The 27,710-nt window shown below is 37.4% G+C and overlaps 2 protein-coding genes across 2 annotated transcripts in view; one reads left to right on the top strand and one right to left on the bottom strand.

Annotated features, from left to right (window-relative positions):
* The window catches only part of KPNA5 (karyopherin subunit alpha 5), a 41,275-nt gene extending 25,149 nt beyond the window's left edge, over positions 1-16,126 (top strand). The window contains exons 10-14 of the mRNA XM_043439508.1: positions 323-401; positions 2,205-2,330; positions 3,891-4,018; positions 9,709-9,887; positions 12,675-16,126. Of these exons, the coding sequence (XP_043295443.1) occupies positions 323-401; positions 2,205-2,330; positions 3,891-4,018; positions 9,709-9,887; positions 12,675-12,862 (700 nt within the window). The 3' untranslated portion in view covers positions 12,863-16,126. The remainder of the gene's footprint in view (positions 1-322; positions 402-2,204; positions 2,331-3,890; positions 4,019-9,708; positions 9,888-12,674) is intronic.
* A 461-nt stretch (positions 16,127-16,587) lies between these two features.
* On the bottom strand, positions 16,588-26,065 carry FAM162B (family with sequence similarity 162 member B). Its single transcript, XM_043439509.1, has 4 exons — positions 25,671-26,065; positions 25,423-25,534; positions 22,994-23,102; positions 16,588-18,275 (listed from the first exon to the last, which is right to left on the bottom strand). Exons 1-4 carry the CDS (start codon positions 25,840-25,842, stop codon positions 18,177-18,179), a joined length of 492 nt encoding a protein of 163 aa, XP_043295444.1. The 5' UTR covers positions 25,843-26,065; the 3' UTR covers positions 16,588-18,176.
* Positions 26,066-27,710: the final 1,645 nt, after the last annotated feature.

Genomic DNA, 27,710 nt, shown 5'->3' with positions numbered 1-27,710 from the left:
AAAGACTATAGTATAGCATTTTGGATATCTCAGCCAAAAGCATATAACTTCATTTTAATCACTGAACAAAACCAAATAATTAGCTTTTGATTGTCACAGGGAAAACTAAGGAATTCTTTTGACTTGAAAGAGACTGGAAAGACATGGGTACAACACATGATTCTGGGTTAGATTTCTTTGTTAGAGGAATATTACTGGGATAATTAGTGAAACTTGAATGGGATCTCTGGGTAAAGAGTACGGAGGAATTTTCTGTGCTATTTTTGCAAATTTTCTGTTAATTTTAATATAGAATATAATTTCATATTTTTATTACTTTTAGGCACAATGATTATAAAGTTGTATCACCTGCATTAAGAGCAGTTGGTAATATTGTGACTGGTGATGATATTCAAACACAGGTGAGTTCAGACTTTAATATGATAAATTGGTAGCATAAGGAACTTTTAAGAAGTTTATCATTTTCATATGAATTGATTACATGTTAATCAAGATGTTAGCATTACCATAATTATTCAGGCATCTGTTATATGTCAATAAGCATATTCTCAGTAATAAGTAATCCATCTCAAATACCTCTATATGAAGGCACTGTCCTAGACCTATATCAATGTAAAGAAGTACAAGATAGGACTTTGGCTCTTGAGGGGTTTACATTTCAATTGAGGAGAAAATATATCATGAAATAAAGCAACTTACCTAAAGTAGTATGTTTGCTGAGAACTGATTTGTCAGTAAATACTATAAAAATTTTTTTTTAATCGATGTGCTGAGAAATCTTTGTAGATTCTATAAAGTAGTTGGAATTAAATCTGGAGAAGAATTTCAGTAGACTAGAAGACATTTATGTGGTCATAGGGTAGAGGCACATATGTGTGAGTTATGATTAAGAGGTGTTAAACTTGGCTGGAACAGAAACTGCTTAGGAGATGGGGATTGATTATAAGCAGGTTAAAAGTTGGGTTGGAAATGCAAGGGTCTTTGTAATAGATTGAAAAACTAGATTATGAAAGTTGAAGGAAGGATAGCAAGGAAACATTTCCCACATTGGTAACTAACTGTGTGTGTGTGTGTGTGTGTGTCTGTGTGTGTTTTTGCCTGTCTTAGATGATGGTGAGACTTAAAAAAAAAAGGTATGATGTCAGACTGATTTCATATCTGGAGTACTCTTTCTTAAAGATACAAACTTAAACTCAGAAACATTAAATTATCCATTGCTGTCATAAACTGTACATTCTAATCTACATTCTTTCAGTTTTAGTCTTTTGAAGTCATATTTAGATATTTAGTTATTAAACAGTAGACCTTTAGTAATTGATAATTATTAATTTAAAATAGCTCTTTAAAATAAAATGCGCTTCTACACATACACTGTTTTCAGCAGAATTTTGGTGCATGGCTTCATATGTCCTTCACCAAGTAAACTTACTGTAAATCGCTGTGGTCATTGTGAACATGGAGCATAATTAATCTTGCCATGAAATACAGAGCGTAGAGAGACAAAGCAAACCATGCTGTGCTCAGTCATTCAGTCACGTCTGACTCTTTGCGACCCCATGGACTGAAGCCCACCAGGTTCCTCTGTCCTTGGGGTTCTCCAGGCAAGAACACTGGAGTGGTTTGCCATGCTCTCCTCCAGGGGAATCTTCCAACCCAGGGATCGAACCCAGGTCTCCTGTGTTATAGGCAGATTCTTTGCTGTCTGAGCCACTAGGGAAGCTCCTAAGAATACTTGAGTGGGTGGCCTTTCCCTTCTCCAAGGGATCTTCTGACCCAGAAGTCGAACCAGGGTCTCCTGCATTGCAGGCACATTCTTTACCAGCTAGCTACCGGGGAAGCAAACTGTACTTACTTACAAGAGGAAAATAGGACAGTATAAATTTTAATGAAACAAATAGACTTAATACACACATTTCTTAACAGTTTCTTAATAGACACTGTTTCTTAATTCCAGTTATGGAATTAGACACATTCAAACTGTTTGGGGTATAGATATAGATATATTTTCCCCATTAATTTATTTGGTTGGATCCTGACCAATCACTAAATCTCTGCTCAAATAGTTGTGTCAGTTAAGTTTTACTTTGAGAGAAATTTCTTTTTTCTTAATACAGTTTTCCAGAATTATTATTGTGTTTCTAAATAGTATATTTTTGTGTAGTTCTTTTCCAATAAAACTTTTCATTTTCTTGTTGTTGTTTTAGGTGATTTTGAATTGCTCTGCTTTACCCTGTCTTTTACACTTACTGAGTAGCTCAAAGGAGTCAATCAGAAAAGAAGCCTGCTGGACTGTTTCAAACATCACTGCTGGAAACAGAGCCCAGATTCAGGTAAACAGCTTTCATATCTGAAAAAACAGGATGATCTCAGGAGTCATTTTGGACAAAAGTCGGCATTTTATCAGTGATTTTTTTTTTTTAGTGAGTTACTAAAAACAGATTCTTAAAAGGTCCTTGAAAAGTTTTTTATAGAACTGAATTTTCCTCCTCTAAAATAATAACATTTACTTGTAGTAGGTATTCTAGTACAGTGCCTGACACATAACAGTTAGTCATTAAGAAGAGGTTGAATTTCATTAGGTTTCAATATCAGCAATGATCGGGCTTCCCTGGTGGGTCAGATGGTAAAGAATCTGCCTACCAGAGACCCAGGTTTGATCCCTGGGTTGGAAAGATTGGCTACCTACTCCAGTATTCTTGCCTGGAAAATCCCACGGATAGAGGAGCCTGACAGGCTACTGTCCATAGGGTTCAAAGGGTCAGACATGACTGAGCAACTAACACACTAGGCAATAATCTTCGTCTCAATGCTTTTACATAATGATTTATTAGTGAACCATCGAGCTCCTTGAGTCATTTAATACTAATTTCATTTTGATCAATCACCAGCCTGTGCTATATCATCTTTAAAATTTATGTTCTGCTAATATATTTTCCAGTCTTTAAAGGAAAGTATGTGAAAGTTTGTTGAAAATTTAGAAATAAAGTATTTCTAAAGGTTTTTCCAAAAACTGTGACATTTTATTTTTTTATTTTTTATTTTTTTTTCATTTATTTTTATTAGTTGAGGCTAATTACTTTACAATATTGTAGTGGTTTTTGCCATACATTGACATGAATCAGCCATGGATTTACATGTGTTCCCCATCCCGATCCCCCCTCCCGCCTCCCTCCCCATCCCATCCCGCTGGGTCTTCCCAGTGCACCAGCCCTGAGCACTTGTCTCATGCATCCAACCTGGGCTGGGGTCTGTTTCACCCTTGATAGTATACTTGTTTCAATGCTATTCTCTCAGAACATCCCACCCTCACCTTTTCCCACAGAGTCCCAAAGTCTGTTCTGTACATCTGTGTCTCTTTTTCTGTTTTGCATATTGGGTTATCATTACCATCTTTTTAAATTCCATATATATGCGTTAGTATACTGTATTGGTCTTTATCTTTCTGGCTTACTTCACCCTGTATAATGGGCTCCAGTTTCATCCATCTCATTAGAACTGATTCAAATGAATTCTTTTTAATGGCTGAGTAATATTCCATTGTGTATATGTACCATAGCTTCCTTATCCATTCGTATGCTGATGGGCATCTAGGTTGCTTCCATGTCCTGGCAATTATAAACAGTGCTGCGATGAACATTGGGGTACATGTGTCTCTTTCAGATCTAGTTTCCTCAGTGTGTATGCCCAGGAGTGGGATTGCTGGGTCATATTGGCAGTTCTATTTCCAGTTTTTTAAGAAATCTCCACACTGTTCTCCGTAGTGGCTGTACTAGTTTGCATTCCCACAAAGTGTGACATTTTAAAGCCAATGAGTTTCAAGATTCCTCTACTTCATAATATTTATAAGACACTATTTGCATTGATTATGCTATATCACTTTTTCTCCTCAGGCTGTTATAGATGCAAATATTTTTCCTGTTTTAATTGAGATTCTTCAGAAAGCAGAGTTTCGCACCAGGAAGGAAGCAGCTTGGGCTATAACTAATGCAACATCAGGAGGCACTCCAGAACAGATCAGGTGAAAAAAAATTTTTAATTGTTTTTTAAATGTAAATAGGACACAATTTATAATAATACATACCTTTATTTGTTGATAAAACTAAAACATTATTTCTAAGTTTTATAAGCATTTCTAATGTGAAATGATAACATCTCTTACATTTTTTATTCATTCACAGTGGTTTATTTTTGTCAAAGTATAATTGATATTCTCCTAGGTAAACTATGAAAAATCAGAGATTAAAAAATCTGAAAAAGAAGTATATGTTAATTGGAAAACTGTACTGTTATGGACGCTAAGTATTTTTTTGACCATTAAAATATCATGCGTGTAACATTATAAAATGGCTAATAAATTTGAATATCCACTTATTTAAAATAAAATTGAAATAGACATTCCTGTTTGGTTGTCAGCCTTCAGTTCAGGGTTCAGTTCAGTCACTCAGTCATGTCCGACTCTTTGCAACCCCATGAATCACAGCATGCCAGGCTTCCCTATCCATCACCAACTTCCGGAGTTTACCCAAACTCATGTCCATTGAGTTGGTGATGCCATCCAGCCATCTCATCCTCTGTCATCCCCTTCTCCTCCTGCCCCCAATCCCTCCCAGCATCAGGGTCTTTTCAAATGAGTCATCTCTTCACAGGAGGTAGCCAAAGTATTGGAGTTTCAGCTTCAGCATCAGTCCTTCTAATGAACACCCAGGACTGCTGTCCTTTAGGATGGACTGGTTGGATCTCCTTGCAGTCCAAGGGAATCTCAAGAGTCTTCTCCAACACCACAGTTCAAAAGCATCAATTTTTCGGCACACAGCTTTCTTCACAGTCCCAACTCTCACATCCATACACGACCACTGGCCTTGACTAGACGGACCTTTGTTGGCAAAGTATGTCTCTGCTTTTTAATATGCTGTCTAGGCATACCTTTCAGCTTTCTTCACAGTCCAATTCTCACATCCATACACGACCACTAGCCTTGACTAGATGGACCTTTGTTGGCAAAGTATGTCTCTGCTTTTTAATATACTGTCTAGGCATACCTTTCCTTCCAAGGAGTAAGTGTCTTTTAATTTCATGGCTGCAGTCACCATCTGCAGTGATTTTGGAGCCCAAAAAAATAAAGTCTGGCACTGTTTCCATTGTTTCCCCAACTATTTCCCATGAAGTGATGGGACCAGATGCCATGATCTTAGTTTTCTGAATGTTGAGCTTGAAGACAACTTTTTCACTCTCCTCCTCCCTTTCCTCAAGAGGCTTTTTAGTTCCTCTTCACTTTCTGCCATAAGGGTGGTGTCATCTGCATATCTGAGGTTATTGATATTTCTCCCTGCAATCTTGATTCCAGCTTGTGCTTCTTCCAGCCCAGGGTTTCTCATGATGTACTCTGCGTATAAGTTAAATAAGCAGGGTGACAACATACAGCCTTGACATACTCCTTTTCCTATTGGGAACCAGTCTGTTGTTCCATGTCCAGTTCTAACTGTTGCTTCCTGACCTGCATACAGGTTTCTCAAGAGGCAGGTCAGGTGGTCTGGTATTCCCATCTCTTTCAGAATTTTCCACAGTTTATTGTGATCCACACAGTCAAAAAGCTTTGGCGTAGTCAATAAAACAGAAATAGATGTTTTTCTGAAACTCTCTTGCTTTTTCGATGATCCAGTGGATGTTGGCAATTTGATCTCTTGTTCCTTTGCCTTTTCTAAAACCAGCTTGGACATCTGGAAGTTCTCAGTTCACGTACTGCTGAAGCCTGGCTTGGAGAATTTTAAGCATTACTTTACTAGCGTGTGAGATGAGTGCAATTGTGCAGTAGTTTGAGCATTCTTTGGCATTGCCTTTCTTTGGGATTGGAATGAAAAGTGACCTTTTCCAGTCCTGTGGCCACTGCTGAGTTTTCCAAATTTGCTGGCATATTGAGTGAAGCACTTTCACAGCATCATCTTTCAGGATTTGAAATAGCTCAACTGGAATTCCATCACCTCCACTAGCTTTGCTCATAGTGATGCTTTCTAAGGCCCACTTGGCTTCACATTCCAGGATGTCTGGCTCTAGGTGAGTGATCACACCATGGTGATTATCTGGGTCATGAAGATCTTTTTTGTATAGTTCTTCTGTGTATTCTTGCCACCTCTTCTTAATACCTTCTTCTTCTATTTGGTCCCTACCATTTCTGTCCTTTATTGAGCTCATCTTTGGATGAAATGTTCCCTTGGTATCTCTAATTTCCTTGAAGAGATCTCTAGTCTTTCCCATTCTGTTGTTTTCCTCTATTTCTTTGCATTGATCACTGAGGAAGGCTTTCTTATCTCTCCTTGCTGTTCTTTGGAACTCTGCATTCAAATGGGTATATCTTTCCTTTTCTCCTTTGCTTTTCACTTCTCTTCTTTTCACAGCTATTTGTAAGGCCTCCTCAGACAGCCATTTTGCTTTTTTGCATTTCTTTTTCTTGGGGATGGTCTTGATTGCCTGGCTCCTGTACAATGTCATGAACCTCCATCCATAGTTCATCAGGCACTCTGTCTATCAGATCTAGTCCCTTATATCTATTTCTCACTTCCACTGTATAGTCATAAGGGATTTGATTTCAGTCATACCTGAATGGTCTAGTGGTTTTCCCTACTTTTTTCAATTTCAGTCTGAATTTGGCAATAAGGAGTTCATGATCTGAGCCACAGTCAGCTCCCAGTCTTGTTTTTGCTGACTGTATAGAGCTTCTCCATCTTTGGCTGCAAAGAATATATTCAGTCTGATTTCGGTGTTGACCATCTGGTGATGTCCATGTGTAGAGTCTTCTCTTGTGTTGTTGGAAGAGGGTGTTTGCTATGACCAGTGCGTTCTCTTGGCAGAACTCTATTAGCCTTTGCTTTGCTTCATTCCGTACTCCAAGGCCAAATTTTCCTGTTACTCCAGGTGTTTCTTGACTTCCTACTTTTGCATTCCAGTCCCCTATAATGAAAAGGACATCTTTTTTGGGTGTTAGTTCTAGAACGTCTTCTAGGTCTTCATAGAACCTTTCAGCTTCTTCAGCGTTACTGGTTGGGGCATAGACTTGGATTACCATGATATTGAATGGTTTGCCTTGGAAACAAACAGAGATCATTCTGTTGTTTTTGAGATTGCATCCAAGTACTGCATTTCAGACTCTTTTGTTGACCATGATGGCTATTCCATTTCTTCTAAGGCATTCCTGCCCACAGTAGTGGATATAATGGTCATCTGAGTTAAATTCATCCATTCCAGTCCATTTTAGTTCGCTGATTCCTAGAATGTCGATATTCACTCTTGCCATCTCCTGTTTGACCACTTCAATTTGCCTTGATTCAAGGACCTAACATTCCAGGTTCCTATGCAGTGTTGCTCTTTACAGCATCGGACCTTGCTTCTATCACCAGTCACATCCACAGCTGGGTATTGTTTATGTTTTGGCTCCATCCCTTCATTCTTTCTTAGCCTTATCTGTGTATATTATCTCATTTTTATTCTTTCATTAATAAAATTTATTTTTTTCAGGATATTTGTTTGATTCTAGGCTTTTTATTGTTTTTGTTTCTTTTCCTAACAACGTAAATAATAGATGTATGGACTTTGAAGTCAGCCTGCTTTCAAATCCTATTCAGTAAAAGATGCATGACCTTCCAAAGTCATTTAGTCTCTCTAATCCATGATTGTCTTCATTTTTAAAAATGGATTGAATAATGATTAGTACATTATGGTAGTATATTGATGATTAAATGTAGTTTGTACACTTACAGTCTTAGTGCTTTAGCATGATGCCTAAACATTAAGCTCTCTACTAAGATTAGCTATTATCATTATTATTTGTAATCATCATAATTTTTATTATCGGTATTCTCTTTTCTGCTGCATTTTTTTTCCCTGCATTTTGTGGTTTGTGGGATCTTAGTTCCGGGACAGGGATCAAACCCATACCCCCTGCAGTGGAAACACAGAATTCTAACCATTTGACTGCCAGAGAATTCCCTGCTTTCACTCTTTTTTCCTCCATAGCAAAGTTCTACTTTGCCCTTCTATAAAAGCCTGACTTTCTACAGAATCTTATTGTTCTGAGGGTCACTTCATGAAACTTGAGACTTTTTTGGTTTCTTGAAGTGCTTATTTAGGAAATATTTTCTAATACATATTTGATTTAATTCTTAGTTTATATAACAGGAAGTTAGGCTGCTGTGCCACTTTACAAGTCACTAGGAGGATTTTGAAATCTACTTATTGGGACATCATTGTCTGTTATTGCCTTCATTTCTACTGTTACTTTCTTTTCTCACATATGTTGATACCATCTGTCTCTGCCTTTTATTTTCCATTCCTCCTCTTTGATTTAATCAGTATTATTTCCATTTCATTTGTGTCATGATTACAAACAGTAATAAAATAAGATCTTTCATTTGTTCTAACTTGTATATTTTTTTGATGCTGATATTATTTTTGTCTTTTTGGGGGCCTAAAGTTTGTAAACAGTTTATAAACAGTTGTATTTTATTTTTCAATTCATTTTCATCTTTGTGTCTGTTCCTCAAAATGTATTAGTATGACTCAGGTGTCCAAACTGAGATTATTATTTTTCTAGCTGTTTTCACCATTTCATTAACTCTATATATAGGGGAAGATGACTTGATCTCAGATAAGGTTCAGCATTCATATCACTAATATTTATTGACTGCTAGTTGTTATGCTAAGTCATTTCAGTTACTGAGCATCAGCAGTACATCAGATGCTTTCATGTATTTTATTTCCATTAACTTTATAACTATGAGATAGTTATTCATTCAGCAATTATAATTGATCAGTCACAGGTTAGTATATGGCAAGTGAGCATTCCAGTGAAGATATGCACATTTAAAAGAGGTGGGGATGAAAACTAACTTCTACTGAGTGTTTGCAGGATTCTCACAGCAACATTCTAGTTTAGTACTATTATTATTTCCACTTTTGATGTGGAAACTGAGGCACAGAGAGGTTACACAAAATCACACAACTAATAAGGAGTGGGATTAGGACTTGAAACCATGCAGTTTGGCTTCAGAGCATGTTTAATATGGACTTTAGAGCATGCTTAATATGGACTTTTTGCCAGGTGAAGAAATTAGCTATTTTAAAGATATAATAACAACTAGAAAAGGAAAAAGCATTAGAAAATGAGTAGAATAATTTTTGTGATCATTGTTTATTAAGATTATTCACAACATGGCCTGTTTTGCTCCTACAAGCCTTCTGTGCTTCTGAAACACAGCCTGTATTTTAGAACATTAACTACGATTGTTTCTGTGTAAAGTTTCTTTCAGTTTGATTTAGGTGTCTCTTTTCCGTCTTCATTTCTACCTACCCTGATATGGCTTCATGTGTTACACAGGCTAACTAACCTTTAAAACAAAAACAGACCTTGAGCCCACTATTCTTTGCACTCATATGCTATGCAAAAACAACTATAAGTACCAATTTGCTTGTATGTATTTTTTGTAATATTTGTAATACCATTCATTGCTAATTATGTTAAATTATGAAAATAAGAGAGTAAGAATTTTCAGGTTCCTATATAAGTAAAAATTTAAGTATTTTTAATGTTTGAGATTGTTTAGGAATACTTAAGTGTTTATGTAACATTTCATTGAAGAATGTTTTCATGTCATTGCTCTAAATATTTAAGTCTTTTAAAATGTTTCTCCCCCACATTTTTTTTTAATTATTCTGAAGGTATTTGGTAGCCTTGGGCTGCATTAAACCACTTTGTGATCTATTGACTGTTATGGACTCTAAAATAGTTCAAGTGGCTTTAAATGGACTTGAAAATATTTTACGGCTTGGAGAACAAGAATCTAAGCAGAACGGAATAGGCATTAATCCATACTGTGCCCTCATTGAAGAAGCATATGGTGAGCATTCAGTAAAATTTATAGTTGCTAACAATTTTTTAATTGAGATCCAAGTGACACATTGGTTTCATGTATATAACATAATGATTCAATATTTGTATATACTGGAAAATGAGTGTAATAATTATAGTTCATGTCACCATAGTTTCAATTTTTTTCTTGTAATGAGAACTCTTCAGATTTACTCTTGGCAGCTTTCATTTACATATTACAGGATTAATAAATGTAGTCCCCATCACTGTATATTACTTCCCCAAAGCTTATACAGACTAGAAGTTTGTGCCTTTTGACATCCCCTTTCACCCGTTTAATTTACCCCCTCACCTCCTGTCTCTGGCAACAGCCAGTCTGTACCCTGTACCAATGTGCTCACTCTGAGCTCTCTGTTTTCGTTTGTTTAGATTCTGCATATAAGTGAGATTATAAGGTATTTGTCTGTATCCGTGACTTGTTTCACTGAGTGTAATGCCCCCAAGGTCCATCCAGGTTGTTGCAGATGGCAAGGTTGTCTTCTTTTTTTAAAAAGCTGAATAATATTTCTCTGTATATGTATGTGTTGTGTGTGTATGTACCACATTTTCTTTATCGATTCATTCTTTGATAGATAAAATTGCTTCCATGTCTGGGCTGTTGTAAATAATGCTGAAGTGAACATGGGGGTTCATAATATCTTTGAGTTCATATATATTTTTTTCATTTTCTTGCGATAAATATCAAGAAGTGAAATTGCTGGATTATATTTAAAAACATAAATGTAAAAAGTTAAAACTAGAACTACCATATAATCCATATTGTTACCCATAGAGATTGCACCAGTTTACATTCCCACCAATAGTGCACAAGGGTTTCCTTTTCCCACATCCTTACCAACACTTCCTGTCTCATCTTTTTGACGGTGGTCATTCTAACAGTTGTAAGGTGATGTCTTATTGTGGTTTTGATTTCCATTTCCCTAATGATTAATAATGTTGAACATCTTGTCATATACCTGTTGGGCATCTGTGTATCTCCCTTGGAAAAAATGTTCATTCAGATCTTCTGCCCATTTTTTAATCAGATAGTTTGGTTTTTGGGTATTGAGTCATATGAGTTCTTTATATATTTTGGATATTAATCCCCTACTAGGTATGTGATTCGCAAATACTTTCTCTTATTTCCTAGGTTATCTTTTCATATTGCTGATGTTTTCCTTTGCTGTGCAGAAGTTTTTTAGTTTAATGTGGTCCCACTTGTTTATTTTTGCTTTTTTGTCCTTTGTGTTTGGCATCAGATCCAGAATTCAAACAACTGTCACCAAGACTGGAATTTATTTCCTGATGAGGCATGAATCTAAGTCAGTTCTTTTTCCTCTCAGTATATTTCCATTAAATATCACTTTCTGTCTTAAGTCCTATTATATCCACTCAAGCTTTTATTTGCTATTCTTCAACCAAGCCTGGGAGACCACTTTGCCTTTATTTCAAATTACATAATGTCACTGGTTAAGATATCAATCACTGATTTAAGAATATTTCCTGACTACAATTATTATTTTGGCCCCAAGTTATACTAGAGTTTGAGCTATTCTATGAGTGTATATAGATATGATTACTTGATGTATTCTTTATAACCTGCAACAAATTGAAGAGGTTTATCTGTAATTAAGTGAAAAATACTTTTAGTATCATCCAGACATATACATGGATTATTTTCTTGTAAGCAGTAAAATAGAGCACTGTAGATTCTCCTTACACTATGCAAATGGATTTTTCCAGTTTCACTTATAAACTGTATTGGATTTACAAATAGTATTCATTTATTCCTTATTGATACACTTTGGCTTATTCTGTGAGAGAACTTATTGTTACTTTGCTCATTAATTTTAGGTTTTTTACTTGTTTTTGTTTTGTTGCTTTCCCTTTTTGTGCTTTTTATTTAGCATGATTACTCTGGAAACAACTTGTGACGTTTCCATGATCTAAAACTGTCATTTTAAAATTCAGAAACTGAAGTACAGAGGAATCAAACTTACTTGGGAAAAATCATACAACTAAAAGGGTGGATTTTATGATCTTCCTACTGCCCAGCCTATGCTTACTCTTCATACCCTATTGCCCAATATTTTTATTCGTGAACTATAAAGCATAAGTATTGACTATCATGGGGCTTCCCTGGTGGCTCAGAGGTTAAAGCATCTGCCTAGAATGCGGGAGACCCAGGTTCAATCCCTGGGTCGGGAAGATCCCCTGGAGAAGGAAATGGCAACCCATTCCAGTATTCTTGCCTGGAGAATCCCAGGCAGCCCACTCCAGTATTCTTGCTGGAGAACCCCATGGACAGAGGAGCCTGGTAGGCTACAGTCCACAGGGTCGCAAAGAGTCAGACACGACTGAGCGACTTCACTTTCACTTTCATTGACTATCATTATATGCAAAAATCAGATAAAAACTACACAATCACTTAAATGTGTAATCTAAAAAATACTACAAACTAGTGGATATAACAAAAGAGAAGCAAACTCATATAAACTAGTGGTAACCAGTGCAACCAGTGGGGGTGGAGTGCAAATTATTGGGTAAGATAGATTCAAGGATGTATTGTACAACACAGGGAATATAGCCAATATTTTGTAATAACAGTAAAGGGAATACAACCTTTAAAAATTATGTTTTAATTTTTTAAATTAGATTAAAATTAACAGTTCCATTGCCAGTGGACTGGTGATACTGTTGATTCATTATTTTGATTTAAATATATATTTAAATCTGAGTAATAACTTTGATTTTATTTGTATGCTTTATATAATAGGTCTAGATAAAATTGAATTTCTGCAAAGCCATGAAAATCAGGAAATTTACCAAAAGGCTTTTGATCTGATTGAACATTACTTTGGTGTAGAAGATGACGACCCCAGTATTGTACCTCAAGTGGATGAAAATCAGCAACAGTTTGTATTTCAGCAGCAGGAAGCACCAATGGAAGGGTTCCAACTCTAACTTGGTAGGAGGTAAATTAATGGCTAAGAAGGGTAGCTTTATATATCTCCCCTTTCTTGCATTGTCAGTAGGAATAGTTGATGCGTTTTTGTGTAGAACAAAAAAAGAAAGAAGATGCACTTTTAGAAAGCAAAACAAAAGTTTCCATTCATATGCAACCTTTTATTATAGTTTTGTTGTTATGTTTGTCTGCCTGTATATATGTCTTTCATTGTTTTGTCTTTTTTTGTATCTATTTGAGAACAGTTAAATACATTATTTAATAATTTAAGCCTGAGAAGGAGAATTTTGGTAAAGTATTACAATAATGGTTCTGAATTTTTCTAGCACTCTTGGATACTGCACAATAACAGTACAGCTGTTGATAATTGCATTTTGGCAGTGTTTGACATTCCCGTTCTCTACTAAATCTACCTCTCAAAGCAAAAACAAAACAAAAAAGCTTCAGAAGCATGAAATAGAGAAAAGGCTAAATTAGAATGTAAAGATAGATGTTACCAGAAATTATAAATCACTGTGCTGTAGGTTATACTTTACAAAAAAAAAAAAGGTTTAACAAAACCTGTAAATGTTACTTATAAAACATAGGAAAAATGTTGTACTGGTAATCGATTAAAATGTAGCAATTGTGAAGAGAGAAGCTGTTTTTCATATCGAACACATTAAAATAATTACACAACATTTAAATATTTGTGTTTTTAACATATAAATGCTATATTAGTATATTTTATATTTTGACCAAATATGCTAACATTTTTGAAATAGTGTTTTTTTATTTTTTCACTGCTCATTTTAAAGAGCATCATGATAGAGATGCCATCATGAATCTAAAGTAGTGCTGCATAGCAAAAATAATACTGTATTCCTTTCTCTGATTTTTCAGAGCACTAATTGAGAAGTTTCACTTTCTGTGTAATAATGAACTTAGGTACTTGAATGGCAAAATTGTTCTGAAGAAATCACCTTGTTATGTATTAAATTTTATTAAATGTACTTAATGTTTGAACACAAAAGGATGATATTAATGAAATTACTAAGGATTCTTTAATTGGTTGAAACCTATATTAGGATTTTTTTTCCCTTTGGTAATATTCAGAGGGTCATACTGCTGCTTGTCAAGGTACCATTGTATTAGATTACATTTGTATCAGATTGGTTAATATAATGTAAGTGTTTATGTATTAACAGCAAAAACCTCTTCATATTGTGAAACTTTGAAAAAAGTTTCAGTAGAAAATTATATATATATATTTACTTATAGATCCATATATATGCATGTGTCTTACCTGTTTTTTTTTTCACGGTACTATACTCGGTAGTTTTCTAAGCAGATATGGTACTGTTGAGCTCAGTCTTTTTCATTTATAGTTATATACAGGCTGTTTACATTTCCCGTTATATATCTAAAATACTTATTTAAAAATTAGTTTATTGCTGTTTTAAGATAGAAACTAAAAGCATTTTTGATATGACTCATAGTCTATTCTGTAAAGAAAGATTTCATTTATGGTATCATTTATAATGTTTCTGCTGGAAATCAGAGGCATGTTAACAAGAAGAAAATGTATACAGAGGTACTTTTAAATAGTATGACACTTTGTAAAATTATATATCATGAAACTAAGCTTTTGGCAAGACACTTAAAACCTACAGGCTATAGACTACAGGTTTAAATGGTGTCCATAATGCTGACTGCATCTGCCAAACCTCTTTTATATTATTAAGTAGAGTATTGTATCTGTGCCCTTTTTATTGTAGTAGAAGTTATGAAGTTCAGTATATGTATATTCAAAAGAACAGGGTAGTTATATTAAAGATGACCAAATTGGTGGTGAATTGATCAGATCAACGCTTTTTTGTGATGCTGCTAGTGTAAGTATCAGGTGACAGGGTATTCCACTCTTTCTAATCAATTGAACTTAATAATGCAGCATAATTCATAAACTAACCAGCTGTGCCTGCTTTTATTTTGAGGACCCTGTAGTCAGTTTAGGAGATTTATATTAATAAATCTCTAAGCCACGTCTTTCAAACAAAATAGTTCTTACAGAAGGAAAAATAATGGAAATAATAGAATGGCCTTTAATTTTAAATTTTTGCCAGTAAAGCAAGCATTATACCTCTAAGTATAGAATTTGACCATATTTTAGGCATTTATATACAAAAATTATATTTAATTCATTGGATCTGTTACTAGGATAATTGATTTGATTAGATTTGAGTGCAAGGGGCAATTGGGACCAGCTATTGGTGTGGTAATAATTTTATTGAACCAATACTAGCAAATACTTTGTTTCTAAAATTTTTCTTAATATGACTACTCTTTTCAAATGTACTATTTTAAATGCTCCAAAATGTATTTTCCTTAATCTTCACTGGCCCTTATGTGGGAAATTTTCTTTTTTCAACTTGCTTTCCTGAGATTTATTATATTTAAATCTGAGAGAAACTGTGCCAAAAAAAAAAAAGAAAAGAAAACATGTTCTAAAGGGCAATGCATGCAACATTAATGCAGAAATTTAAAAAAATACTTGAAAGAGTCCTTTACGTTTAATTAAATTTGGTGTTTTATTTTTGTCTGAATTTGAATTTTTACTAGCTAATCTATGCAATTTACTTGTTTTATATTTGTAAGTACTTGACTCAATGACCCGGGTGTTTTTACTATCAGTTTTATTTTGAAAACTGTTTCTAGAACTTAATTCTTAGTGTCATTTTGTTCACTTACTGGTAGCACTAGAACAGGAAAGCAAAAAATAAAAACAAAAAAATGTAATAAAATCTGCTGGCACAGAAACAGCATATCATTCGGTAACTGTAAAACCTGTTTGCAGATAAAGATTGATTTGTTGATAAAGGACTTTTGTTGGACAAAACATTACCTTTGCCTTCATATTTTTTCTTCTCTTAGGAAGGAGCATTATGGAAAAAGTAATTACAATACAAAGTCTTAGTGGATTTTTGTTGCTGTTCTAAATTCAGCAGTCTACTGGCTGCATTGTGAAACTGTGAAATCAAAGTAACTGTTAGCCTTTACTCATTTTAGTTCATAGCATTACTGTTTTATGGAATGTAACATATTAGGAGCCAATATGATAGAGCTCTAGAAGGATAATGTGTCTTTAAGTTCTGATTGGGAAGTGGGATGGGGGAAGATGTTCTTGACTAACTAAAAAAATCAATATTTGAGTAATATGCAATATTATGAAATGTTACAGCACTATATTAAAAACAATAAAATGCTATTTTACAATTGCATTTATATAAGCGTGTCTGTTTCATTTGTTCTCACAATTGTGTATTCCTAACAGCAAAAGTATATGCCCTCAATGATTAAAATTCCATCCCCTTTCTAAAACCAGTATGATTTCGTTGGTAGGATTATATGATTAAATAGTATGTTGCTTTTATTTTAGAACTTATATGTATATTCAACTATAATGGAGGATGAATCTAATTTATGTTTGTATCTCATGCCTTGGCAATTAATGGGACATTCACATGTTTCAACTGAGATTATTTTTCCTTTTCTATTATTTTAATGTAATACAGTGCATTTATTTAAGGCTTAGAGTTTTAAACCTAATAAATGGAAATAGAAGGGAATATCTGATTTAACTTTCTTAGAGTGCTCGAAACACAAAATCACACAGTAGCCAAGCTTAGGCCCCCCTAGTTTAGTGTTTTTATTTTCTTATTCTGCTACTATTTTTTTTTTTTTTTTGGCTTCATCTGGCCTCATTTCCTTCAGTATTTGAAACTTTGTCAATCACAGAGTAGTAAAAGTAATTATGTCAGTTATTTTTAGGGTTTCTTGCTCCCAATAAAGCAGTCTGCAATTTTAAGAGACACATACATCATATCAATATTAGTCACTTTTAACATTTTAATTTTCCATTCTTATGAAATAAAATTTTCAAATAGTTGCACTTGCGAGCATGGCTGTACAGTACCCCCAGAACTAAAATGCTGATTGGGAGCAACCCCACCAAGTAAAGAGGTCAAAATGCTCATTAGCTTTTGCATAAACATTTCAATTTGGAAGCAGTAGGCAGTTTGGAGAATTTAATGTGTAATGCTCAAAAGTACCTGTTATTTAAAAATTGGGAGTTCTAAACTTTGGACAGCTTTACTTTTGAGGGATCCCTCTTGTTCCCTTTCAGTCATGGTTGTTTTTTTAAACTTGTCTAAAAAAGCATGGCAAAATTTTAGGGGTTTAACATGACTCATTATTTTCTGAGCATTCCACCTTCTAAATTGTTTTATTATAAAATACACAAAGAGAATAATGTGTAAGAAGACAGTTTGAATAATAAAACACCTGTGTACTCACCATCCAATTTAATTATTATCAGTCCCTTGTAACTATTACTCTGGATTTTATTAATAATCCTTGTGCTTTTCTTCATTGTTTCATCTCATGTGTATATATCCCTAAGAAATACAGCCTCACTTATCTTTTTTCTAAATGTGTAAACTGGAAGTTTACATATATTTTCTATATCTGGGAGTTTCGGGTTTTGGCTCAATGTTAACATTTTTTGAGATTCATATTGATGCATATATGTGTGGTTTGTTCATTTTCTTTGCTGTTTACTATCCTGTTTTGTGACTACATCGTGATGTCTGGTAAGGGAAGTTTGTTTTACTTTTGTTCCCGAGGCATGTGGGATCTTAGTTTCCCAACCAGGGATGAAACCTGTGCCTCGTGTGGTGGAAGCACAGTCTCAACCACTGGACTGCCAAAGAAATCCCCAGAATGCTCATTTTAGCATCATCTCTAGTGGCCAAAAACTGGACTGAATAATCAGATAAACTGGCATATTCATACAGTGGAATACTATAACAATGAAAATGAATGACTTCCTGCTACTCAGAGTCTGGATGAATTTCACAATATAATACTGAGTATAAGAATTTACACAAGTGTATATTATATCATTCTATGTATATAAAGTTAACACAGGCAAAACTAGTCTATGGTAATAAAACAACATCTTTTTTTATCTGTGTGGTAATGACTGACTGAGGGCAGAAATGAGGCAGAAAGGAGATGTTTTATGGCTTGACCTGAACAGTGGTTATGCAGGTGTGTTCACTAAAATTCTATCAAACTGTGTACACTTTTGTGCACTTTCTAAATGTATGTTATACTTCAGCAAAAGTTTACTAAAAGTAGAAATAAAAAAAGACTTTGCCATTCTTGTTACCAAAATAAAGCCTTGACAAGTACTTTGTTAAATATTCTCTTTTACCTATCATTTATTGTTGCTGGTAACAGTGATGATATTCCGATGAACGCTTTGTCAGAATATCATTTAGCCTTGGCCTGTGCAGCCAGCGCTGCTTCTTCACGCCATTTTGCCTTCTTTGCCAGATTCCAACTTGTTAAAGATTCATGTCGTTCTGCAGCCTGCAGAAGCAAAAGGCGAAGCATTTTGGCACTCTGGAAAAATTTGTATTTTAGAGATACATAGCAGACTCCATGAAAATAAGAAAAATAACAAAGCATCAATCACATGTAGCATTTAAGAAAAACAATCCTTTGATGCAGAAAAAAATCTGCCTAAGTTATTAGACTTCTAGTCAATACTACTGCTATATAGAAATCTGCCCCCAACATCTCTTGGCACACATAGATATAGTTGTTGGACAAAAAATAAATACATACACTTTCAAATAATTAAACTCAAAATCAAGAAAGGGAAATCCCCAGGTACCTTTTATGAAAAGAATGCAAAAGACGTAAGTTGATGGGGAATGAGAAGGAAGAACGCCAGGATAGCGGAAATGGCTTTATTAGGGGGAAATACTGGCTTTAACAGCTGTGGGCTAGAAGCTGAATCGCTGTGCCAATAGGCAAGTTCAGGATCTAGATCATGGGCATGGAGCTGAGGTATTCCTGTGAAATGACTAAAGCTCTTACCAGCCTGAGAACTGGCAAGGACACTAGGCATTTACCTGGGGGGGAGAATTACTTGTGAAAAGAGAAGATAATTAGCATTGTGATCAGGAGGAAAGAACTCTAGCTAGAAAATGGATCAGAGGAAATAATCTAAATGCAGCACAGAGATATAAGTACAAAACAACAAAGAAGTTAAGAAACACGAAGAATAGAATTAGAAATTCCAACATATATTCCCAATAGGTGAGTGATTAGAATGGGGGGAGAGGTCATATTTGAAGTAAAAACAGCTTACACTTTTTCAGAAGTGAGCAAAGCTATAGGTCCCTCAGACTCAAGAACATACAAAGTCCTTTGCAGAATAAAAATCTAATAGATATTGGTGGAAGTCTGATATGCATTTCACACTTAACATATCCAAAATAGAGGACTTGATATATTTTGTCTGTCAGGCCTACCAGTTCTTTCCCCAGCTGTACACATGGGGAATGGCAACACCATCCATCTTAGATGCTCAAGGCAGAAATCCAAGCATTTTTTGTGTTATTCTTCCATTTTGTTTCCTCTTCCCACACTGAATTTACCATAAAGCTCTATCCTTTTTACCTTTCCAAACATATCTCAAATTGCTAACGATTTCTCCATCTCTACCTGAAAGTATCTTAAATAAGGTTTAAGGTTTAAGTATTCAAATTGAATATTAAATATCAAATTAAGTATTCAAATTAAATAAGTTTAATTATTCAAAGTGACAGATGAATTGGAGAGAAGGAAGATGGATACAGTTCAGTTTAGTTCAGTCGCTAAGTTGTGTCCAACTCTTTGCGACCCCATGAACTGCAACACGCCAGGCCTCCCTGTCCAACACCAACTCCCAGAGTTTACCCAAACTCGTGTCCATTGAGTTGGTGATGCCATTCAACCATATCATCCTCTGTCGTCCCCTTCACCTCTTGCCCCCAATCCCTCCCAGCATCAGGGTTTTTCCCAATGAGTCAGCTCTTTGCATCAGGTGGCCAAGTATTGGAGTTTCAGCTTCAACATCAGTCCTTCCAGTGAACACCCAGGACTGATCTCCTTTAGGATGGACTGGTTGGATCTCCTTGCAGTCCAAGGGACTCTCAAGAGTCTCCTCCATCACCACAGTTCAAAAGCATCAATTCTTCAGCACTCAGCTCTCTTTATAGTCCAACTCTCACATCCATACGTGACTACTGGAAAAACCATAGCCTAGGAATCCCTTAGAAGAAATGGAATAGCCATCATGGTCAACAAAAGAGTCTGAAATGCAGTACTTGGATGCAATCTCAAAAACAACAGAATGATCTCTGTTCGTTTCCAAGGCAAACCATTCAATATCATGGTAATCCAAGTCTATGCCCCAACCAGTAATGCTGAAGAAGCTGAACAGTTCTATGAAGACCTACAAGAGCTTCTAGAACTAACACCCCAAAAAGATATCCTTTTCATTATAGGGGACTGGAATGCAAAAGTAGGAAGTCAAGAAACACCTGGAGTAACAGGAAAATTTGGCCTTGGAGTATGGAATGAAGCAAAGCAAAGGCTAATAGAGTTCTGCCAAGAGAACGCACTGGTCATAGCAAACACCCTCTTCCAACAACACAAGAGAAGACTCTACACATGGACATCACCAGATGGTCAACACCGAAATCAGATTGATTATATTCTTTGCAGCCAAAGATGGAGAAGCTCTATACAGTCAGCAAAAACAAGACTGGGAGCTGACTGTGGCTCAGATCATGAACTCCTTATTGCCAAATTCAGACTGAAATTGAAAAAAGTAGGGAAAACCACTAGACCATTCAGGTATGACTGAAATCAAATCCCTTATGACCTATACAGTGGAAGTGAGAAATAGATATAAGGGACTAGATCTGATAGACAGAGTGCCTGATGAACTATGGATGGAGGTTCATGACATTGTACAGGAGCCAGGCAATCAAGACCATCCCCAAGAAAAAGAAATGCAAAAAAGCAAAATGGCTGTCTGAGGAGGCCTTACAAATAGCTGTGAAAAGAAGAGAAGCGAAAAGCAAAGGAGAAAAGGAAAGATATACCCATTTGAATGCAGAGTTCCAAAGACAGCAAGGAGAGATAAGAAAGCCTTCCACAGCAATCAATGCAAAGAAATAGAGGAAAACAACAGAATGGGAAAGACTAGAGATCTCTTCAAGAAAATTAGAGATACCAAGGGAACATTTCATCCAAAGATGGGCTCAATAAAGGACAGAAATGGTAGGGACCAAATAGAAGAAGAAGATATTAAGAAGAGGTGGCAAGAATACACAGAAGAATTGTACAAAAAAGATCTTCACGACCCAGATAATCACGATGGTGTGATCACTCACCTAGAGCCAGACATCCTGGAATGTGAAGTCAAGTGGGCCTTAGGAAGCATCACTACGAGCAAAGCTAGTGGAGGTGATGGAATTCCAGTTGAGCTCTTTTAAATCCTGAAAGATGATGCTGTGAAAGTGCTTCACTCAATATGCCAGCAAATTTGGAAAACTCAGCAGTGGCCACAGGACTGGAAAAGGTCACTTTTCATTCCAATCCCAAAGAAAGGCAATACCAAAGAATGCTCAAACAACCACACAATTGCACTCATCTCACACGCTAGTAAAGTAATGCTTAAAATTCTCCAAGCCAGGCTTCAGCAGTACGTGAACTGAGAACTTCCAGATGTCCAAGCTGGTTTTAGAAAAGGCAGAGGAACCAGAGATCAAATTGCCAACATCTGCTGGATCATTGAAAAAGCAAGAGAATTCCAGAAAAACATCTATTGCTGCTTTATTGACTTTTTGACTGTGTGGATCACAATAAATTGTGGAAAATTCTGAAAGAGATGGGAATACCAGACCACCTGACCTGCCTCTTGAGAAACCTGTATGCAGGTCAGGAAGCAACAGTTAGAGCTGGACATGGAACAACAGACTGGTTCCCAATAGGAAAAGGAGTACGTCAAGGCTGTATGTTGTCACCCTGCTTATTTAACTTATATGCAGAGTACATCATGAGAAACACTGGACTGGAAGAAGCAGAAGCTGGAATCAAGATTGCCAGGAGAAATATCAATAACCTCAGATATGCAGATGACACCACCCTTATAGCATAAAGTGAAGAACTAAAGAGCCTCTGAAAGTGAAAGAGGAGAATGAAAAAGTTGGCTTAAAGCTTAACATTCAGAAACTAAGATCATGGCATTTGGTCCCATGACTTCATGGCAAATAGATGGGGAAAGAGTGGAAACAGTGGCTGACTATATTTTTCTGGGCTCCAAAATCACTGCAGATGGTGACTGCAGCCATGAAATTAAAAGACGCTTACTCCTTGGAAGCAAAGTTATGCCCAACCTAGATAGCATAATAAAAAGCAGAGATATTACTTTGTCAACAAAGGTCCATCTAGTCAAGGCTTTTTCCAGTGGTCATGTATGAATGTGAGAGTTGGACTATAAAGAAAGCTGGGCGCCAAAGAATTGATGCTTTTGAACTGTAGTGTTGGAGAAGACTCTTGAGAGTCCCTTGGACTGCAAGGAGATCCAACCAGTCCATCCTAAAGGAGATCAGTCCTGGGTGTTCACTGGTAGGACTGATGTTGAAGCTGAAACTCCAATACTTGGCCACCTGATGCAAAGAGCTGACTCATTGGAAAAGACCCTAATGCTGGGAAAGATTGAGGGCAGGAGGAGAAGGGGACAACAGAGGATGAGATGGTCGGATGGCATCACCGACTCAATGGACATAGGTTTGGGTGGACTCCGGGAGTTGGTGATGGACAGGGAGGCCTGTCATGCTGGAGTTCATGGGGTCGCAAAGAGTCGGACATGACTGAGGGACTGAACTGAACTGATGCCACAGCTAAACAGTTCATTATTTAAGGAAGGATGTAGTTTGGATAACTTTCATACAAAAAGTTCTTCCTTTGCCGATTTTAACCAGGTTATAAACTGTAATTTCTCATTTTTCTTTGTCTTATAAATGGAAACAAGCTTCTGTCCCTTCTGTCCAGATGGTTAATTTGTTGACTCAAATTTCCATGAACAGTGTTGTTTCCAGTACAACTGATATATGCAGATGGGTCAAGATGTCCGAGATGAGACTGTTCTTACATTGGAAAACCAGCAATAATCCCCCATATGAGAACAAAGCTCATAATCCTTCTTAAAATTCTCAAGTCTATTTTTACTTTAAAGAGGTACTCACCCTTTTGGCTGATGCTATCACTGCAAAGCAGGCGATGATCGTGAGTCCAATCATTATGTAACAAGCTTTCACCCGAGCTTTGTTTCTGGCAGCATCTATCATTTCTGGCCTAAACCAAGATGTGTATTCTGTTAACTACATTAAAGCAATATGATTTCCTGACTGGCATAATAGACAATTATTTTTTACATAAATACTCCAAAAATTTCCCTGAATTCAACTGGCGGATGTGAAAGCCTTACAAATTCTAGTACATTATCTTACTAATTTCAAATTAACAGGTATTTATTATTTATATTGCTGCAGTAATATGAAGTGGCAGCTTATAAATAGACACAAGTAAAGAATGATTTTTGAGAAAGTATTCAGCAGTATTTTTTCTTATATATGTCGTTTGAATAGAGAAAAAGAATTCTAGGAAGCAATTCCTCTTAAAAATTAAAATATATTTCTTTAACTTTCCACCAGTTGCAAGAACACAGAAAACCAATATCTAGCCTGTTTTCTTCAGGTTTTAGGCAGATTAATGTAAGTTTTAAGATATTAGTTGCAAACAGGTTAATATTAGCACATTATTAGATTACATTTGTTGTTGATTTTTGTTCCAGATGGAACCTGAAAGATCTAATCTTTTTTACCCATCCATCTGGCTTTGAACTGCTATACCAAATTAGTTTAACACTGAAAAGAAAAGTACAATCATTATTAAATATCATTAGTGTATGGTACAAAAATTATAGGTCACTTGTTAATTATGTCCATTAAAAGCATAAAAGTGAAAGCTGTTTACATTGTAAATCTAACGCTTAGGAGGCATATCTCTCCTAAATAGCAATGATTTAAAAATTATAGAAAATAATAAAAAATATTCAAATACTTTCATGTTTCCAACCCAAAACTATAATACTTTTCCTAGGCACCTTGCTCAAAGTTAATTTAACAGAATTTCTCCTTTTTAACAATATTTCTTTGACTGTAATCCTGGGGAAGAATTATTTTTGTAAAATGGGTCTCTTCACATATACAGCCATATTGCTATAATATTGGGTCTAGAATCTCTAGACATGTTAATTTACAATAATTCAGGTTCTTTACATTTTTGATTACTCTGTCAGATAGCCCTAGAATTCAAAATCCAAAAACACTGAGGATGGTCTTTTTAAGCTTTTCTGGGGCTAATTTCTGCTCTGGGCTAAATTATAGATCTCAAGGACAACAAAATTTGTTTTATAATATTAAAAAAAAAATCTCCATGGTGAATAAATGCTGAAAACAGAGTTCAAATTCCATGTTATTTCAAATTCCATGTCCATTCCTCATTAAATCATTTAATTCAAGAAAGGAATAAAACTGTTTGAGAATTCATTACTGAACATTTCCCACCATATTTTTCCCATTTGAGATGCTTTTGATGACTAATAAATTAACAATCAATAAAAAGTGTGCATAATATGCACAGAACAAGGTGTAGACCCAGTTTCCATCATCCATTCTAACAGGCATTGATCACATCATATAAAATAATATTTGAACATCTGAAATCCTTATGTGATTTTATAGTTCTAGTCTCACTTTTTTCTGAGATCAGTTTAAGAAGTGGTAGATTGGTTTTATCCTTAGTTTCCTTCCTTCCCCTTTTAACCACTCCCTTGTAAGGTGCAGGGAAGATTTCTGGGCTTTGCATAAACTGAAGCTGTAGAAAAAAATGCTTTTTAAGGGTGACCTTTACTTTGTTTTTGTTTTCGTAAAAGATTACATTTACCCTGGAGTTGAAGTTGTCAGCTTAGGTTTTATCAAGGGAACGTCTGTCCTGAGTATGGGATGAGGAGGCCAGAGACACAGATGCGCCCTGGCTCCTAGTCCTAGAAAACCCACGCTCAGATAGCTGCAAAACCGCGTACACCAGGCATCTCCCGCCCCAGAAGAGGAGGTCACACGGATGTGGCTTCTTCCCAGACTCTCCGGCCACCCCAAGAGTCATGATCCCTCCTTGGGTGGATTAGGGAGCCGCAACTCCTCCCCTCCCCAGCCCAGGCCAGGGCCCCTCCGCCTCTCAGCGAGGACCCTGGTTTTTGTTTGGCCTAAGGGCGCCACTGCCTCCCGGCCCCGGAGCTCGCCGGGGGCGGGTATCTGAGCGACGGTGGAAGTACCCACTGAACTTCGGGATTTCCACACGATTTCAACAATCTCCCCACAAGCTTAGCTTGGCCCCCACAGTCCAGTGAAGGAGCTTGGCATTTAGCCGCACTAGGGGCGCGTGAGTAATTCCCTTAGAGTGGTAGGTGATACCGTGAAGACCCGTGTGGCTCTGCACACCTCTCCCGACCTCTGTGCACGCAGGTCGGGAAGTGGGTGGACCCCAAGCCTTCCAGGCCTGGGGCCGACCCTCCAGGGCGCCCTCACCCCGGCCCGGCACGGGCCACACTTACGGAATCCGAGGCGGGATATCCTCCATCGCTTTGAAACGCCCGGTCCACAGCAGGATTCTCTTGTCGAATTGCGACGGCTTGTGCTCGGCGGGGACCCTATGGACCTTCCCGGCTGCGAAGGCGACAGGGACATACAGAGGGACGGAGAGACCGACGGCCCAGTGATCGGGGAGCGCTCACGCCTCCATCCCCCAGCCTCAGCGTTCCACGGACCCGTCCCTCCCGGGTCGTTCCCAGCCCCTGCTCACCAGAACCTGGGGGCTCCGAGCCTCCGGGGCTCCCGCCACTGGAGTATTGGGGGCGACCCCGGGGCCAGAGAGACGCGACCGGCCGCCGCTCGGCTTCTGGGGGCGCTCCCGGGGCGCAGCAGGGGATGCGCCCTAGGCGGAGGCGCAGGAGGCTCCCGACGGTGGCCAGCATGCTGCTGAGCCCTGATCCCGCGCCCTCAGCCCAGCCGGGGCCGGAGCTCCCGGGACCCCTGCCGCCCCGCCCCGCGCCGCTCCCAGGGGAGCCCCGGATGCGCAGCTGGAGTCTGACGTGCGCACCCTGGGCTCCGGGTCCCCGCCCCCAGCCGGCGACCCCCGACCCGGGCGTCTCGACCCTGGGGCTGAGTCGGTCCCCCGGCGCGCCGCGGACGACTTTCCTCCCGAAACAGCTCCATGCCTTTTAAAGGCAATTCTTGGTATTCAGTAGAAACGTGTTTCCATCACACTTTTTTTTTTTTTTAATTTCATTGGTGCTGAAGAGAATAAATTTAACCTCTCTCTCCTCCAGGGAAAGCCAACAGTCAGGCCTTCAAGTGCAGGTCGTTTCAGATGTTTACCAAGTGAGTGTAAGGGCTTTCAACAAACTTCTGACTTTCCCATGAGGCGATTTTTTGAAGTTAGCTCTTCACCTCACCCTCCACTCCCATACTTTTCTCTTTTCCAGACAAAACAACCTCAGTTCCTACAGTTTGTGTCCACTTCTTCATTTCTTAGACTGCAAACTCTCCAGACACTCTTCAAAATGAGCTATTCTACATTTCTACCATCGTTCCCTCTCAAAAAGAGGGGAGAATCCTCTATTCTTTGGCATCTAAATGTGGATAGGAACTCAGAAAAAAAAGGGCTTGTAGGAAAACTGTCAACTCTAAAGAAATATACTTTATGTCCTCATATTCCCTGGTGGCTCAGAGGATAAAAAATCTGCCTGCTATGAGGAGACCTGGGTTCCGTGGGTAGGGGAGAGCCCCTGGAGAAGGGAATGGCAACCCACTCCAGTATTCTTGCCTGGAGAATTCCATGGATAGAGGAGCCTGGAGGGCTACAGTTCATGGGATCGCAAAGAGCCAGACAGGACCGAGCAACTAACATAACAACACACAAGGGACCACAGACCCCATCCAAGTTAAAGTGCTCCCCTGGAGGGAGCCCCAGGCCAGTCCACCCTCCCTTTTTCTGTCTCTGAGGTTTTTCTGAACCCAGACACTGAACTACTTTTAGTTGGGTCTCCAGATACTTATTTCCTTCCTAACTAGAAGTGTCCAGCGCTTGAGGGCAATATCTCTGTAACTCTGCATCTTTTGCTTAATGTGTTCAACAAAAGAAGACATTCATTATCTCAGTAAAGAAACATGCATTGAGAGATGTGATAATGGAAAGAACCATGAGCTTTGACGTCACACCAAGGTTTAAACCCCTAATTTGTGATTTAAGAGTTGCACAATTATTAGCAAATCATTTTTTAAGTCATTAGTCTTGGTCTCATTTGTAAAATAAGAATGGCTTCCTTTCAAGTTCATTCATGCAACAACTATAAAAAAAAAAACACCTGCGCTATGCCAGCTACTCCTCAGAGCCATAGAGCAGTGAACAATGTCCAGTGAGGATTAGCATATGAAGAGGGGGAAAAAAACAGGATGAGAAAAAGTAAGCAGACATGAGGTAGAAACTGTTTAGAGAGGATGGTTAAGGATACCCTTCTAAATGTCCCTGGCACATTAATAAACTTTCAAAGATGTTTCTTTCCCTTCACATTCTTTAACTAGTTCCCAAACACAAGTGCATTTTAATTGATGAAATCCCTTGTAAGGGAACTGTAGGAGGCTATGAGCTCCCTGAGGGTATAGCCCAAACACTGGCTCTTAATAGATACTTAATTTTAATCTTACATAAATGAAAAAATTAATGTGAATATTCAATAATAAAATGGACTGCATCTGGGCTAGTTTAAGAAGAGACTGGATACTTAGGACATGCTGCGTGATAAACAGAATGAATTCCTACCTGAAAAATTATGTTGCCATA

Source organism: Cervus canadensis, chromosome 20, assembly GCF_019320065.1.
Source record: "Cervus canadensis isolate Bull #8, Minnesota chromosome 20, ASM1932006v1, whole genome shotgun sequence".
NCBI classification, from domain to species: Eukaryota; Metazoa; Chordata; class Mammalia; order Artiodactyla; family Cervidae; genus Cervus; species Cervus canadensis.
The sequence above is the reverse complement of the archived record's forward strand: the minus strand, read 5'-3'. Positions and strand labels throughout refer to the sequence as shown.